At 50.4% G+C, this 13,457-nt stretch overlaps 1 protein-coding gene across 1 annotated transcript in view; it reads left to right on the top strand.

Moving 5' to 3' along the window:
• The window catches only part of PHACTR3 (phosphatase and actin regulator 3), a 61,256-nt gene extending 52,043 nt beyond the window's left edge, over positions 1 to 9,213 (top strand). Inside the window, exons 8-12 of the mRNA XM_005885596.2 lie at positions 359 to 414; positions 4,552 to 4,613; positions 5,000 to 5,140; positions 6,641 to 6,717; positions 8,628 to 9,213. Coding sequence (XP_005885658.1) covers positions 359 to 414; positions 4,552 to 4,613; positions 5,000 to 5,140; positions 6,641 to 6,717; positions 8,628 to 8,643 — 352 coding nt within the window. The 3' untranslated portion in view covers positions 8,644 to 9,213. The remainder of the gene's footprint in view (positions 1 to 358; positions 415 to 4,551; positions 4,614 to 4,999; positions 5,141 to 6,640; positions 6,718 to 8,627) is intronic.
• The last annotated feature ends 4,244 nt before the right edge of the window (positions 9,214 to 13,457 follow it).

Genomic DNA, 13,457 nt, shown 5'->3' with positions numbered 1-13,457 from the left:
GTGCCTGCGGCTCAAACGCGCGTCCCTCATTGCGGCTCAAACGCGCGTCCCTCTGGGACCCTCAGGACCGCCAGGCTGGGCGCGGATCTGGACATGAGGAGCCGCCCCTGGAGAGGGGGCGCCTGTGCCTCCCCCGCTCCCCCCAGCGCCCCTTGACAGCGGGGACCTCCCTCCCATGGGGAGGTCTGACTGGACCTGCTGGCAAGAGGCCGCCACCAGAGGTCCCCTTCTCTCCTGCAGCTTTTGGGGAGCGATCTTGAGGGGTGCACCAGGCACCTCCGACCTCGCGGACCCCGTGCAAGGTGGACTTCGCAGGGGCCGCCATGGTGCACAATGTGATTCTGGTGTTTTTCCGCAGACGGCTCAGCCAGAGACCTGCCGTGGAGGAGCTGGAGAGGAGGAACATCTTGAAACGTGAGTAGCTGGGTCCCCGCGCCCCTGCACCTGTGCTGAGCCGTGGCCCGGCCAGCCGGGCGCTGTCCCCTGGCGCCCTCCCTTCTCGCAGCCCAGCTCCTCTGTGTCCTCTGTGAAGATGGCAAGCCCTGGGGAGAGTCGGTGCACCCAGAAGCACCCCCTTAAAATCCGGGAGAGCGCCTCCTGGCACCGCGGAAGGTGCTGGGTGGGGCCATTAGTTCTGGGTTTCAGGCAGGTTCCCCGGCAGATTTGAATGGGGCTCCTTGGTGATGGCCACGGACGCACAGGCAGCGCGGACAGTGTCATAACCCACAGGGACACGCCCGTCACACCTGGGGCAAGCCCACAGCTCAGAGGAAGAGCGCAGAGTGCACCAGGCGGCTCCACGCTCCCGCCGGGGTCCCGGGACGGGTAGGACATCGCCGTGTCCCGCAGGGTGTGCACAGGTCGCCTCCACAGCGCAGCGCAGGTCCCTCTCACTGTGGTCACTGCGATGGGGGAAACCTTCCGAAAGTGGAAAGCGCTCTCGGCCGGGTCTTCTCTCGGCTCCCCAGGCTCTCCTTTCCAAAACACTTTCTGCAAAGAGTGGCGTCTTCGGGCCTGGATTCTCAGTATTTCCGTTTCTTCTCCTCTCTGTGTGATGAGCACTGCAGACATTCTCTGAGTTTGGTTTTTGACCCGTGAGCATCTTTTCACAAAGTTACGAGCTGCCTTCCGGTCAGAAAGCAGGCGGCAGGGCCCTGGCTCTGGGGCCTGAGTCCCACCTGGGTTTCTGCCCCGCCTTTGCTCAGCCAGCCCGCTCCTTTAGAGACAGTTAGAAACATTTAACCGTAACATTAAGACTTCTTCGTTTTATTTTTTAAACGTAAGTTATGACAGCTACATTCTCTATTGTGTGTGCTGGGCTGCGTGGGAGGACATACAGAAAAGCTTTTCATGCCCTAGCCAGTTTGGCTCAGTGGATAGAGCATCGGCCTGTGGACCAAAGGGTCCTGGGTTCGATTTTGGTCAGGGGCATGTGCCTGGATTGTGGGCTTGATCCCCAGTAGGGGGTGTGCAGGAGGCAGCCAATCAAGGATTCTCTCTCATCATTGATGTTTCTATCTCTCCCTCGCCCTCCCTCTCTGAAATCAATAAAAAAATATTTTAAAAAATAAATTAAAAAAAAAACAGAAAAGCTTTTCGTTGGTAACATGCTCAGTCACATGGGCAGCTGAAAGAGTCAAATATTCAGTCACCAGCCTGGCCGGTGTGGCTCAGTGGTTGAGCATCGACTTATGAACCAGGAAGTCACGGTTGGATTCCCGGTCAGGGCACAGGCCCGGGTTACAGGCTCAATCCCCAGTGTGGGCCATGCTGGAAGCAGCTAACCAATAATTCTCTCTCATCATTGATGCTTCTATCTCTCTCTCCCTTCCTCTCTGAAATCAATAAAAATATATTTTAAAAAATATTAGGTTACTACATTTTTTTTTAATCCTCACCCGAGGATATTTTTCCATTGATTGTTAGAGAGAATGGAAGTGAGAGGGAAAGACAGTGAGAAAGATCGATGTGAGAGAAACACATCGATTGGTTGCCTCCTGCACATGCCCGAACCAGGTCTCGGGCCAGGAAGGAGCCTGCAACCGAGGTACATGCCCTTGACTGGAATCAAACCCGGGACCTTTCAGTCCACAGGCTGATGCTCCATCCACCGAGCAGAACTAGCTGGGCAGGTTACCAAGTATTTGAATTTTTAAAAAGTAAGTCACTCATCTATAAAGCTCATAAGTCACAGATGTCCTGAGAGTGACAGTTCAAGACGGGAATGGCACAAGTTAAAGACCAGACTCAGAGGGGTCTGCTGCCCACGGCCAGCGGAGCCTTTGTCCAGGGACCGCTCCCCCGGCCGTGGTGCCCTGTCCCTGCGGTGGTGGCCTGCCCGGGCCCCCACCAGCCAGCGCTCCTGGCTGTGCTGGTCTTTGCCAATCACCGGGCAGCCTCACAAAGAGGGTCGGCGCTCAGTGACTAGAGCCGGCGAGGTGACCGACTGCGCTGAACCGACCCCTCCATGCGCAGGGAAGGAAGGCGTGGGTTCCTCCTCGCCATGCAGCTCGGAGCCTCTCGCACCGGAGCCGCCCTGCTGTCTTCGGGCTGTTTGTTCCGGGAGGATGAGAGCAGTCAGGTCTCTGGTCAGGGAGGAGCCTCGCACTCACAGGCCCGACCCAGGCTCCCGGGCTCCTGCTCTGTCTGCCATTTCTGCTCAGGATGGTTCTGCACCTCCCATTGTGTGGGCTCCCCTCGGAGGGGTGCAGGACTGAGGGCAGGAACACTCGGAGCTCTGCCTGCGTCCTCAGGGTACAAGAGCGAGCGACACCGTGGCCCCGTCCTGCAGGTGGCACCGAGAACCCTGGTTCTGCCCCTGGCTCACTCTGTGCAGGCAGCCGACTCGGCACTGGTTTCATTCCCTCGTTCCATCTTCACGGCAAAGTTGTGAGGCTTGCATGCCGTCCCCACCTTCAGGGAAGAAGCTAGAACTCATGAGGTCACAAGCAGGCCTCCTTAACATGAGTGTTGGGAAGGGACGGAGCCCGAGTTCTCACCCAGGTTGCCCCGCTCTGTCGCCCACGCCCTCGCTGCTGCACCATGAGGGATACCACTGCCCTGCCAGCTGCCGCTCCCAGCACTATTTCCGGAAAATCTGGGGATGGAGGCTCTGATCAGAGCCCCTCACCTCGAATGAAAACCCCTCCTGGTTGGCCTTATGTGTGATCCTTCTACATTCCCCCTAAGTGTGTTATCAGCTTTCTGATTAGAGGTTTGAACTGTGGTTTCTTCTGGTTTATTTCTTGGATTCCCTTTATAAAACACCCAAATGCAAGGTGACGCTTCCTTTAAAAAAAAAATTAGATAGATAGATAGATAGATAGATAGATAGATAGATTTTAGAGATGAAGGGAGAGGGTTAGAGAGATAGAAACATCAATGATGAGAGAGAAACATTGATTGGCAGCCTCCTGCACGCCCCACACTGGGGATCAAACCTGCAAACCGGGCATGTGCCCTGACCAGGAATCGAACCATGACCTCCTGGTTCATAGGTTGATGCTCAACCACTGAGCAATGCCAGCCACACAATGCTTCCTTTAAAAAAAAATACAGGCCAGTGGCTAATACATGAAACCAGTTCCCCAAATGCATGATGTTTGAAATGCTTTAAAGGAAGGCAGATCACGTGAGATACATTACGCACAAGCCGCAGGGTTCCCTCTCTGGAACCTGGGGGCGTTTCCAGGAGCTGAGAGAGGCCAGGGAGCTGTGGCTTTATTTAGCAGCAGAGCGCCAGAAATAGGGCATCCATCACCTCGTATCCTAGGGCGAGGCAGAGGTTTCCACTACACCTCAGCCTCCGCTCTATTTTTAGCTCTCACGGGGAGCTGTGAGCGCTGCCGAATGCTCACTGCTCACGGTCTCACTGGGGAGCAGAGCCAATGTTGGTGAGAGACGGCCCCTTTAAAAGGAGTGATGCGGTGTCGCGTGAGAGTTAGGGTTCCTGCCAGCAGTCAGCTGGGTTCTGGGAGTGTTTGCATTGGAAATACCCTTGAAAATATAAATTCCAGGCAAGCATATGTTGCCCAGAATCTGAAGAGGGTGTTCCTCGGCTTATATTGCTTGGCTAAAAATAAAAGTATGTCTGTCCTAGTAAATGGAAAAGAAAAAAAAGCAAGCACGCACAGTCCTATTCGTATTCATTCACTGATGCATGTGTGTGAATGTGTTCTATATAACTTACCCTCCACGCTGTCTGTCTGCCACCTGTGCCCGTGGATGTAAGTCTACCCACAGGGAGATTGGGGTGGAGGGAGCTGCTGCCTGTGCGCCCTCAGACGGCCCAGAGCGGCGGCAGCGCAGTCACTGTGCCCCCGGGAGGCCGGGGGAGGGGACAACACACGGTTCTGTGTGTCGGTGAGACCACGGTCTCCTGAGCAGTGACCGGCAACGTGCAGAGGCGAAGCGCGATGTGGACAGGTGTCCCTGCCAGGTGCCCTGGAGAGCCCATGCGCTGCCAGAGATGGAGAGCCGAGGGCCCTGCCCGCGGAGAGAGCAGGGTCTCACCTGTTCTTCCCCTTCCTTCCCGTTTTCCATCTTTCACAGAAAGGAACGACCAGACAGAGCAGGAGGAGAGAAGAGAGATCAAGCAGAGGCTGACGAGAAAGGTACTGGGCTTAAGCACCCTGTCTGCTGAGTGTGACGGTAAACGTGGGCGCGAGGGAGCTGGGCTGGCGCAGGCCCGAAGGGCGGCGACGCGGGCCTCACCGCATGGTGCCGACGACATATGCGTCAAGGGGAGGGCTGGGCCGTTAGACGCATAATCTAAACCAGCGGTCGCCAACTGGTGGTCCGCGGGCCGCTGGTGGCCGTGAGGTCCGAAAGGTTGGCGCCCACTGATTCTAAACCCTTCTCCTCCGAGATGGTTTGCATTAGGGTGACAGTTCACAGTTGCAGTTTTCTGTTCCTTTATAAAAATGTGCTGTTTGTCCCAAGTCCTTTAAGAAAGCTAGTTTGGCACAGGATACCTCACGGTGATGACCTTTTATTTCAGCTTAATCAGAGACCCACCGTGGACGAACTGAGAGACAGGAAAATTCTGATACGGTTCAGTGATTACGTGGAAGTGGCCAAAGCCCAGGACTACGACAGACGGGCGGACAAGCCCTGGACGAGGTTGTCGGCGGCAGACAAGGTACAGGCAGACCTGTCTGAGCTGGTCGGGGGCAGCCTTGTGGGCAAAGGCACCCGGTGCTATGGGGGGAGTGTGTTCTTACAGTGGGGCCATCAGCCATGAAATAATGCTATGCCTTGACCAGATGTTGGCTTCCCAGAGGCAACCTGGATCAGGGTCCTGTCTACAATTAGGGGACAGTTTGGCCGGGTACATTTGGCAATGTTTGGAGATATTTTTAGTGTCACCAGTGGGGGGCGCTACTGGTGTCTAGTGGGAGGAGCCCAGTGCACAGGACAGCCCACAGCAGAGACTCCTCCAGTCCCCAGTGTCAAAAATGTGGGAGCAGAGACCGGAGTCTGGGGATGAATCAGAGGTAAGCAGGGCTGGCGAAAGAGACTGGGTGACACAGGCTTACGGAAAGCCAGCTGCAGTGGGGCAGGGAGAAGGAGAGGCCCAGGAGGCACTGAGGAGAGCTCACAGCCAGAGAGGCAGGAAGAAAGGAAGGAGGTGGGGGTCCCGGGGCTGTGAGGTGAGTGAGCCTCCACCGAGCCCTGACTCTGCCCTGTATTGAGCCCCCTGTCAGCTATAGTTCCATGGAGTCCTCAAAAGAACCCCTGAAAGAGGCGTTGCTACTTCCCCCAACAGACGGCTTGGGAAGTGCTGGCCGTGGTCAGCGCTGTGGCCTGGCAGGAGTCAGACAGCGGGTGTCCGCCTCTGCCCGCCTGCCCACAGCACCCCTGCCTCTGACTCTTGCAGCCTTAGGAAGAGGTTGGAGAGCGCCTGCAGTCAGGGAGTCTGCGGGCTGCTCACTGTCCCTCCATCTGTGCTGAGCAGGAATGCGAGTGGGTTTGCACCAATTTGGAGAAACGCAGACACGTGCGTGGACTGATGCTTGGTTGCCCCTGTGCCATCAGCTCGCAGGGGCCTGAGGGGCAGGGAAAGTGTCTGACAGCCACTGTGGAGGTGGGAGCAGCCCCCCTGGAGTCCTTCCCTCAGAGCCCGTCCTCACCCACAGGCAGGCCGTGCCTGCTGCTCCTGGGTCACCTGGCCCCGGAGGGTGGGCCTTGGGCACTGGAGGAGGTCCAGGCGAGAGGCAGTGTCACCCACGGGCAATGACCGTGTCCTATTTCAAATGACACGAGACACAAATGCTCACTGAAGTTAGAGTGACTCCTTTGTAAGTTTCCCGAAGCTGCACTTGGCGCACGAGGGACGGGGTTCCTGCTGCGTCCATGCCCTGCGCTCCCGGCAGGTGTGGGCTCCCCCTGCGCCAGCGCAGCCCCTGAGCTCCCCGAACCCTCCCCAGTCAGTCCTGGCCGCACTGGCTTGGCAGGGCCATGAAGATGAGTAAGAGTCTAAATCTGAGCAACAAGTTGTTTCTTCCTTTCTGTTTAGGAATATGTTACCAAAGCACAGACGGCAGCACTGTTAGCAAGGGCGGTTAATCCACAGCCAGGACACCACGTTCCTGTGTTAACTTTACTGTCCTGTGAACCAATGTGCTGTTTTACATTCCAGGCAGCGATTCGCAAAGAACTCAATGAATACAAAAGTAACGAGATGGAGGTACACGCCTCGAGCAAGCATTTGACAAGGTCAGATTTCTATTTGTGTGAAGTTCATACTTTATAGCATGGGATTCATAAAAGAAAAGAAAAGAAAATGCCACAAAGAAAGAACTCTGTGTTCAGGTGAACAGAGTGGGAGCTGCAGAGAACTGTATGGAACAGTCAGGATGCGCCTCAGCTCAAAAGGGAGTTCGCTCCCAGGGTTCCTCCCAGGGTTCCTCCCAGGGCGTGGTGAAGGGTGTGGTTATGTAGAACAGTATTGCAAGGTCATTGGCTAATCTACATAGTTAATGTACATTTAACAAAATTAGCCTCAAGGCACTGAAAGTAATTTGCTTATATATTTACTTACCCTCCTGGTGTTCCTGACACTCCAGTTTACAGAGCTCCCTAGTTATCCGCTGGGAGTGCCGAGTAACTGCTCTCCACCCTCCCGTTCCCTTTCCCATCTCACTCACATTTATGTTCACGTCTTTACACACACTCACGCTCCCCCGCTGCTCAGAGGGCACTTACTTCCTCTGCAGATATTTGAGTACCTACCGTGTGCCAGCTCCATTCGAGGGCAGAGGTGAAGGAGTGCCCATCCCCACAGAACGTACATTCCAGTGGGAACACACTGGCCGGTTCTTCCCGAATCGAGACCTCCCCGCGAGGCGCATCCTGCTCTGTCCACGTGGTCCATTGAGATGAGGCGGGTCTCTTGGTGGAGAGTGGAGATCGACTTCTCTTTGCTTGTGGGCCGCATGTTCTCTCAGCACCCCTTCTTTCCCGTGGCCGCCACATGCAGTCCCCTCTGAAGTTCTCCTAGGGCCTTCATCCCTCAGCAGCAAGTCCTCCACTCCCAAGCAGGTGTCTGTCCTCTCTCCCTTGGTCTAAAGATGCTCGAGCCCAGGATGCGAGGAGGAAGGAGAGCCTGCCTTACACTAGAACAGTGCGTCCTCCCACTCCTCTGTCACAGAGCGGCCTCAGCGCTGTCTTTTGGCAGGTTTACCCTGCAAGGCCAGCGTAACTGTGGCACTGAGACCGGTGCCATATGATCCTGTCCTATCAGCCACTTTTATGACGAAGAGATTGAGGGAAGAAGAGGAGGCTGCGGGGGCAGGAGAAAATGAGGAGTAGATAATCTGTTTAAATTTTTTTGAAGTTTCCCCCAGGACTGATGTATATTTAGGAAGGAATGGATCATCTTGTTTTCGATTATTCAGAAATCAAAAACATTTAGGGAAGAAAGTCTCCAGTCAACATTCAAAATTATTTTTAATGCTCATTCTGTGTTAAGAGAATATAATTCCCACGTGTTTTATGTGTGGTAATGTAAAATATTTAATACATTTTCCCATCATACTTATTAGAAGAAATGTTGACTAAAAGGTGTGTTTTTCTCTCCTAAGTTCTTGACAGCTATCTTAGATGATGGGATTTTGAGAGTGAGCCCAAAACTTGGACATCAGGAAATAATTATTATAAGATTTTGATACTACCACATTTTAGGATTTACAGTCCACTTTTAAAAGTCTGAACAATATTTGTAGTCATATGAGATTTTCTTAAGTGGATTAAAGCACAAACACATTAGCAACTGTAAAAGCAAACAAAACTGTAACTTACTGTAATTTCCAATAACTGGTCTCCTCAGCCCATTACTTCTGATTTGCAGTCCTGGCCTTTCTGAGTGCCTCAGGATTTAGCGAGCCGCTTTCCAACTAGGTGTAAGGTAGTCTTGAGACTTGGGGGTATCAATCCTTTGTGGGTACAAGGGAGGCTGAGGGTTGGGGGGCCCCCTGAGGTGCTTCACACACTTGAACCAAAACAGGTTTTCCAGGTTGGACTAAAGAGACACTAAATAGCAAAAGATTTCTTTGTGGGAGGTTTTGGCAATTTCAACGTCAAAATGTATGACCTGAAATAATTGTGCTTTTTAAAATAATTTCTAGATTCCACAGGCCGTAGAGATTTTCTTCTGAGAAGAATCTGTGTTTAACTTTTGATACCAACACTGGATACTCATCAGGGGACTCTCCTGAATTTAACTCAAGACTCCCCGCTGTGTCGGGAGGAGCGAGCACGCAGGGAGGTCACCCTCACTGCTCTCCGGACACGGACCCGGACACGGACACGGAAGGTCTCGCTCTGGCGTCCCAGGAGTGAGCTGTCGGGTCCTCAGAGACCCGGAGTGACGGCAGAAGAAAACTGTTGGATGCCTTTGAGCCTTGTTTTCAGTTCTGCGGTTGGTCGACAGAGGGTGGAGATTCGCAGGTGCAGGCTCGGCACTCCAGACCTCGGGCCTGAGGGCGCGTGACGCGGTGTCATCTGTGTTATGTTGAAAAGACATTTTTACTCTGATCACGATTGAGTTGAGAACTCTCTAAGTTCATGTTATACAAAATTATTTCCTGTATTATATTTCTCCTTTTTTTATATAATGTCTAACAGAAATACAGCTGCAACATTTTGATTCCTGTTAATTTTGTTCTTTAATTAAATGATTACTTATTGCAGGAAATTCACCTGCGCTTTATATTTTCTTGGGGTTGGAATAAGAGTTTTGTGTGAACAGTAGTCTAAGAAACAAGTCAAGTTTTATTTTCGAGCCATCAGAATCCAAAAACATAAGAATTTCCATTTTTTTATATTTTGTTTTATAAACTGTTAGTGCCTGTGGTTTGTGCCTTGGAAAATCAAACCGTCTTTTCAGATTAATTGAAATTTATGTATCACTGAGTAACAAACCTAGAAATAAGTACTGATTTGCTGAAAAATTCTACCAAGATGAAAAATCTGCCCTCCTTAAGGCTATTTTTAAATTCACATGAAAAGTAGTAAAAGTTGTTCTAAGAGACAAAGGTTGAGATGGAGTGGAGATTATAGGGAGGAATGCACCCAGCACACAGGTGAGAAGTAGTCCTGGCACAAAGTGGGGAGCATGTTAGGTGGGATGCATGGTCCCTGGAGGGGACTTTTATGTGGGTTCTGAACAAGTGTCCTCACAAAATGAACCCTCCCTCTCTCCCTCCCTCCGGGACGCAGGGCCTTTGGGAGCTGGGGGACCCGTGCCACACCCAGGCCTGCCCTCTTCAGCTGCGCACTTATTTTCTCTATAGGGGCATCATCTCTGTGTCTGACAACATTGCTGTATTTTTTTTTATTATTTTTCAACCACAGTTTACATCAATACCATTCCTCCCCAGGTTCAGATGGACCACAAAGTGGCCAGAAAACCATACCCTCTAAAGAGGGCCCCGTCCCGCCCCTAGCACCCACCTGGCCCCGGACCCCATTATCTCAACAGTATTGACTGCATTCTCCATGCTGCAGTCTGCATCTCTGTGGCTATTCTGCAACTACCAATTTGTACTGCTCAGTTCCTTCACCTTTTTCACCCAGCCCTAAACCCTCCTCCCCTCTGACAGCTGTCAGCCTGTTCTCTGTGTCTATGAGTCTGTTTCTATTTTATTATTTTACTAGAGGCCCAGTACATGAAATTCATGCACTGGAGGGGGGGGTCCCTCAGCCCGGCCTGCACCCTCTCCAATCCGGGACCCCTCAGGGGATGTCCGACTGCCTCTTGCAATCTGGGACCACTGACTCCTAACCGCTCGCCTGCCTCCCTGCCTGATCGCCCCTAACTTCTATGCCTGGCTGCCTGATTGCCCCTAACTGCTCCCCTACTGGCCTGATCACCTCTAACTGCTTCCCTGTTGGCCTGATCACCCCTAACCACCTCTGCCTTGCCCCGCACCCAGGACCCAGGATTCCCTCCTCCAGCCAGTCTCAGGCACCCGGGATCTGGGCTTCCCTCCCTCTGGCTGGCTGCAGGCACCCAGGACCCAGGTCGACTTCATCCAGGCCGGCCACAGCCGCAGGGGATTGTGGGCGGGCGGCTTAGCCTAGGCCGCAGCCACAGGTGCCCGGGTCTGCGGGGCGGGTGGCTTGTCCCTCTCCCAGGCCATAGCCCCAGCCACTGGCGCCCGGGACCACGGGGCAGGCAGCTTGTCCCTCTCCTGGGCCACAGCCTGGCTGGTCCCCATTCCTCTCTCCCCAGTGTTGAGTGTCTGAGCCATTCCAGTGTGACAGCGTGAGGGCATGACGGCCATTTGCATATTAGCTCTTTATTATACAGGATTTTGTTCTTTAGATCCCACATATAAGTGAAATCATATGGTGTTTGTTTTTCTCTGACTGGCTTATTTCACTTAACATAATACCCTCCAGGTCGATCCATGCTGTTGCAAAAGGCAAGATTTTCTTCTTTTATATGGCCGAGTAGTATTCCATTGTGTAAATGTACAGCTTTTTTATCCACTCGTCTGCTGATGCACTTGGGCTGCTTGTAAATAATGCTGCAATGATCGTAGGGGTGCCTATATTCCTTCAGATTAGTGTTTTGTGTTTCTTCGGATATAGTCCCAGAAGTAGAATCCCTGGGTCATAAGGCAGTTCCATTTTTAACTTTTTGAGGAATCTCCATACTGTTTTCCACAGTGGTGGCACCAGTCTGCATTCCCAAAGGGAGTTCTCCACACCCTCGTCAACACTTGTTTATTGATTTATTGATGATAGCCCTCCTCCGACTCCCCCCTCCCCAGGCCTTCAGTGCACTGCCTGTGTGCATGGGTTATGCATACATGCATATAAGTTCCTTGGTTTATCTCTTCCTGCCTCACTCCCTCTGAGATTCCGTCTTCTTTTCAGTGACAAACACCATATCTGAGTGGTCAGAATTCTTCATTCCTAGTAGTCATTAACGAGGCTCCTGTGCATCCACTTTACAACTCATTTGTTCATTTTCACAAAATAAAATATAATTAACTATTAAAGGAACAATGAATATTAAAGCATTAAAGAAGCTCTTAAGGATTTTTTACTTTTAAGAAAATATAATGGATAATTTTGTGAAAGACAAATCACTTCTAGAAGCATCCATTAAATTTTAAGCCAATCTGATAGGGGGAAAGGTAGATCATGACTTTTTATAAAAAGTACATTTAAAAAGTTTTAAAGGTACTTTGCAATTATGTAAAATTTGGACAATTGAAATGCATAAGGAAAAACACCGAATATCAAGAGGCCCACCTTGTGGACGTATATGGTAATTACAAGTCTAAATTTATTCTATTCTATATTGGAGGTGAGAGCGTTTTTAGTTACATGCCCACAGTTCTTCAATACTAAATTCAAGTCAAAAAATGCAAATTCTAATTGTACTGTTAAAATTGTTAGTCCAATATGCTTTCAACACCCATTTTCCCAGTTCTTTTTCAGAGATTTTTTTGTTTCTCATATGAAAAATTTCAGAAGGTGCTCATAAGCAACTGAACATCTTGAAAGTCAAACTGAACATATGAAAATATTTTGAAAAGTAAATGAGTATAAATTATATATTTAGTTTTCTGTAAGTTCATTCATTATGATAGTAGAGACATATCACTAATTCATATTTAGACAATGTCTTGCTAGAATGAACAATGGGAAAGCTGCCAGTTATCACTTCCATAGCTCTATGTAAACAATGGTGTTTTGTGTTTAGGGTAACAGAGAGTAATTTGTCTTAATACCACCTATAAATCTCCTTAATAAGAGTGGGAAATCCTTTAAAATCATATTTTCTTGACAACGAGCAATGGTAGAGAATTCTGGATAAGGCATCCATGGTACTAGTTTTTAGAGTTGGTACCATAATTTAGGCACCATTACTTTTTAAATGCTGTTTATTATCCCTTTTCAAAGATGCATATACTGAAAATGTGTCTACAATTCTCTATCCATGGAGCCACACTGGCCAGGGCCATTTTGCTCCAATTTTTACATTCCAAGTTACATTTGTGTGTTACTATTATTTCCTGGCATGTTATTTTGCTCAACATTCTACTTTAGTTGCTTATACATAGCATTAATGGTTCCTTCCATACTCAAACTTTTAATTCAAGAGGTTAAGGAACTTAGAGGTGTGAAAACATGTGCAGTAACTGTGACTGGGTCACCTGGTGGCAGTAACAGAATGGCTGAAGAATGACCACTAGCAACTGGGCAGCTTCCCACTAGGCCCTGTGTTCTGAGTTGGCAGGATTCATCATTGTGGTCTGCCAGCTTAACCTAAATGCAATAAAAACCAGTCTACGCCTAATCAAGGGATCAGCTGGGCATCCCAGGCATCAGGATTTGGGTCATTTAGGTCTCTGTAGTGATGCCTGTGGACTCCAGTACTTAAGTCTCTGCCTGGCTATATAATACTTCAACATTTCCTCTTTCCATGTCTTTTTCCATGTGTTCTTCTGGGACTGTTACCACTTTCAGGCTCAATTTGGCTGATGGAGTGCAGTAACCTACACCAACGTGGTGTGGAACTGTGATCCAGGTAAGAAATATGTCATTGGCTACAATGATCACTTGTTTTAACATGTTTGACAGGAAAATCAAGAAGTTTTAGCTATATTAGTTAACAGTCTTCAGCCTCTGCTAATGCAAAATCGACTTAAGTCACTATTTTTGTTAAATAGTAGGATAAGTTGAGGAATATATATATATATGAAAGGCTAATATGCTAAGTGTCCCTCCCACTGTCAGACTGGTCACTATGATGCGCACTGACCACCAGGAGGCAGATGCTAACGCAGGAGCTGCCGTGACGTGCACTGGGCATTTACAAAGAAATGGCACCACCTCGCACCTGGTGCCGACAAAGCAACACTCGGCTTCCCCCAAGTGGGACACAGGCCCCGCCACCACCCTGGAGTGACACCCCACCGAATCGCAACCAACCCAAC

This window comes from Myotis brandtii, unplaced genomic scaffold, assembly GCF_000412655.1.
Source record: "Myotis brandtii unplaced genomic scaffold, ASM41265v1 scaffold915, whole genome shotgun sequence".
Taxonomy (NCBI): Eukaryota; Metazoa; Chordata; class Mammalia; order Chiroptera; family Vespertilionidae; genus Myotis; species Myotis brandtii.
Note: the sequence above shows the minus strand (reverse complement) of the source record. Positions and strands in the feature narration are given on the sequence as shown.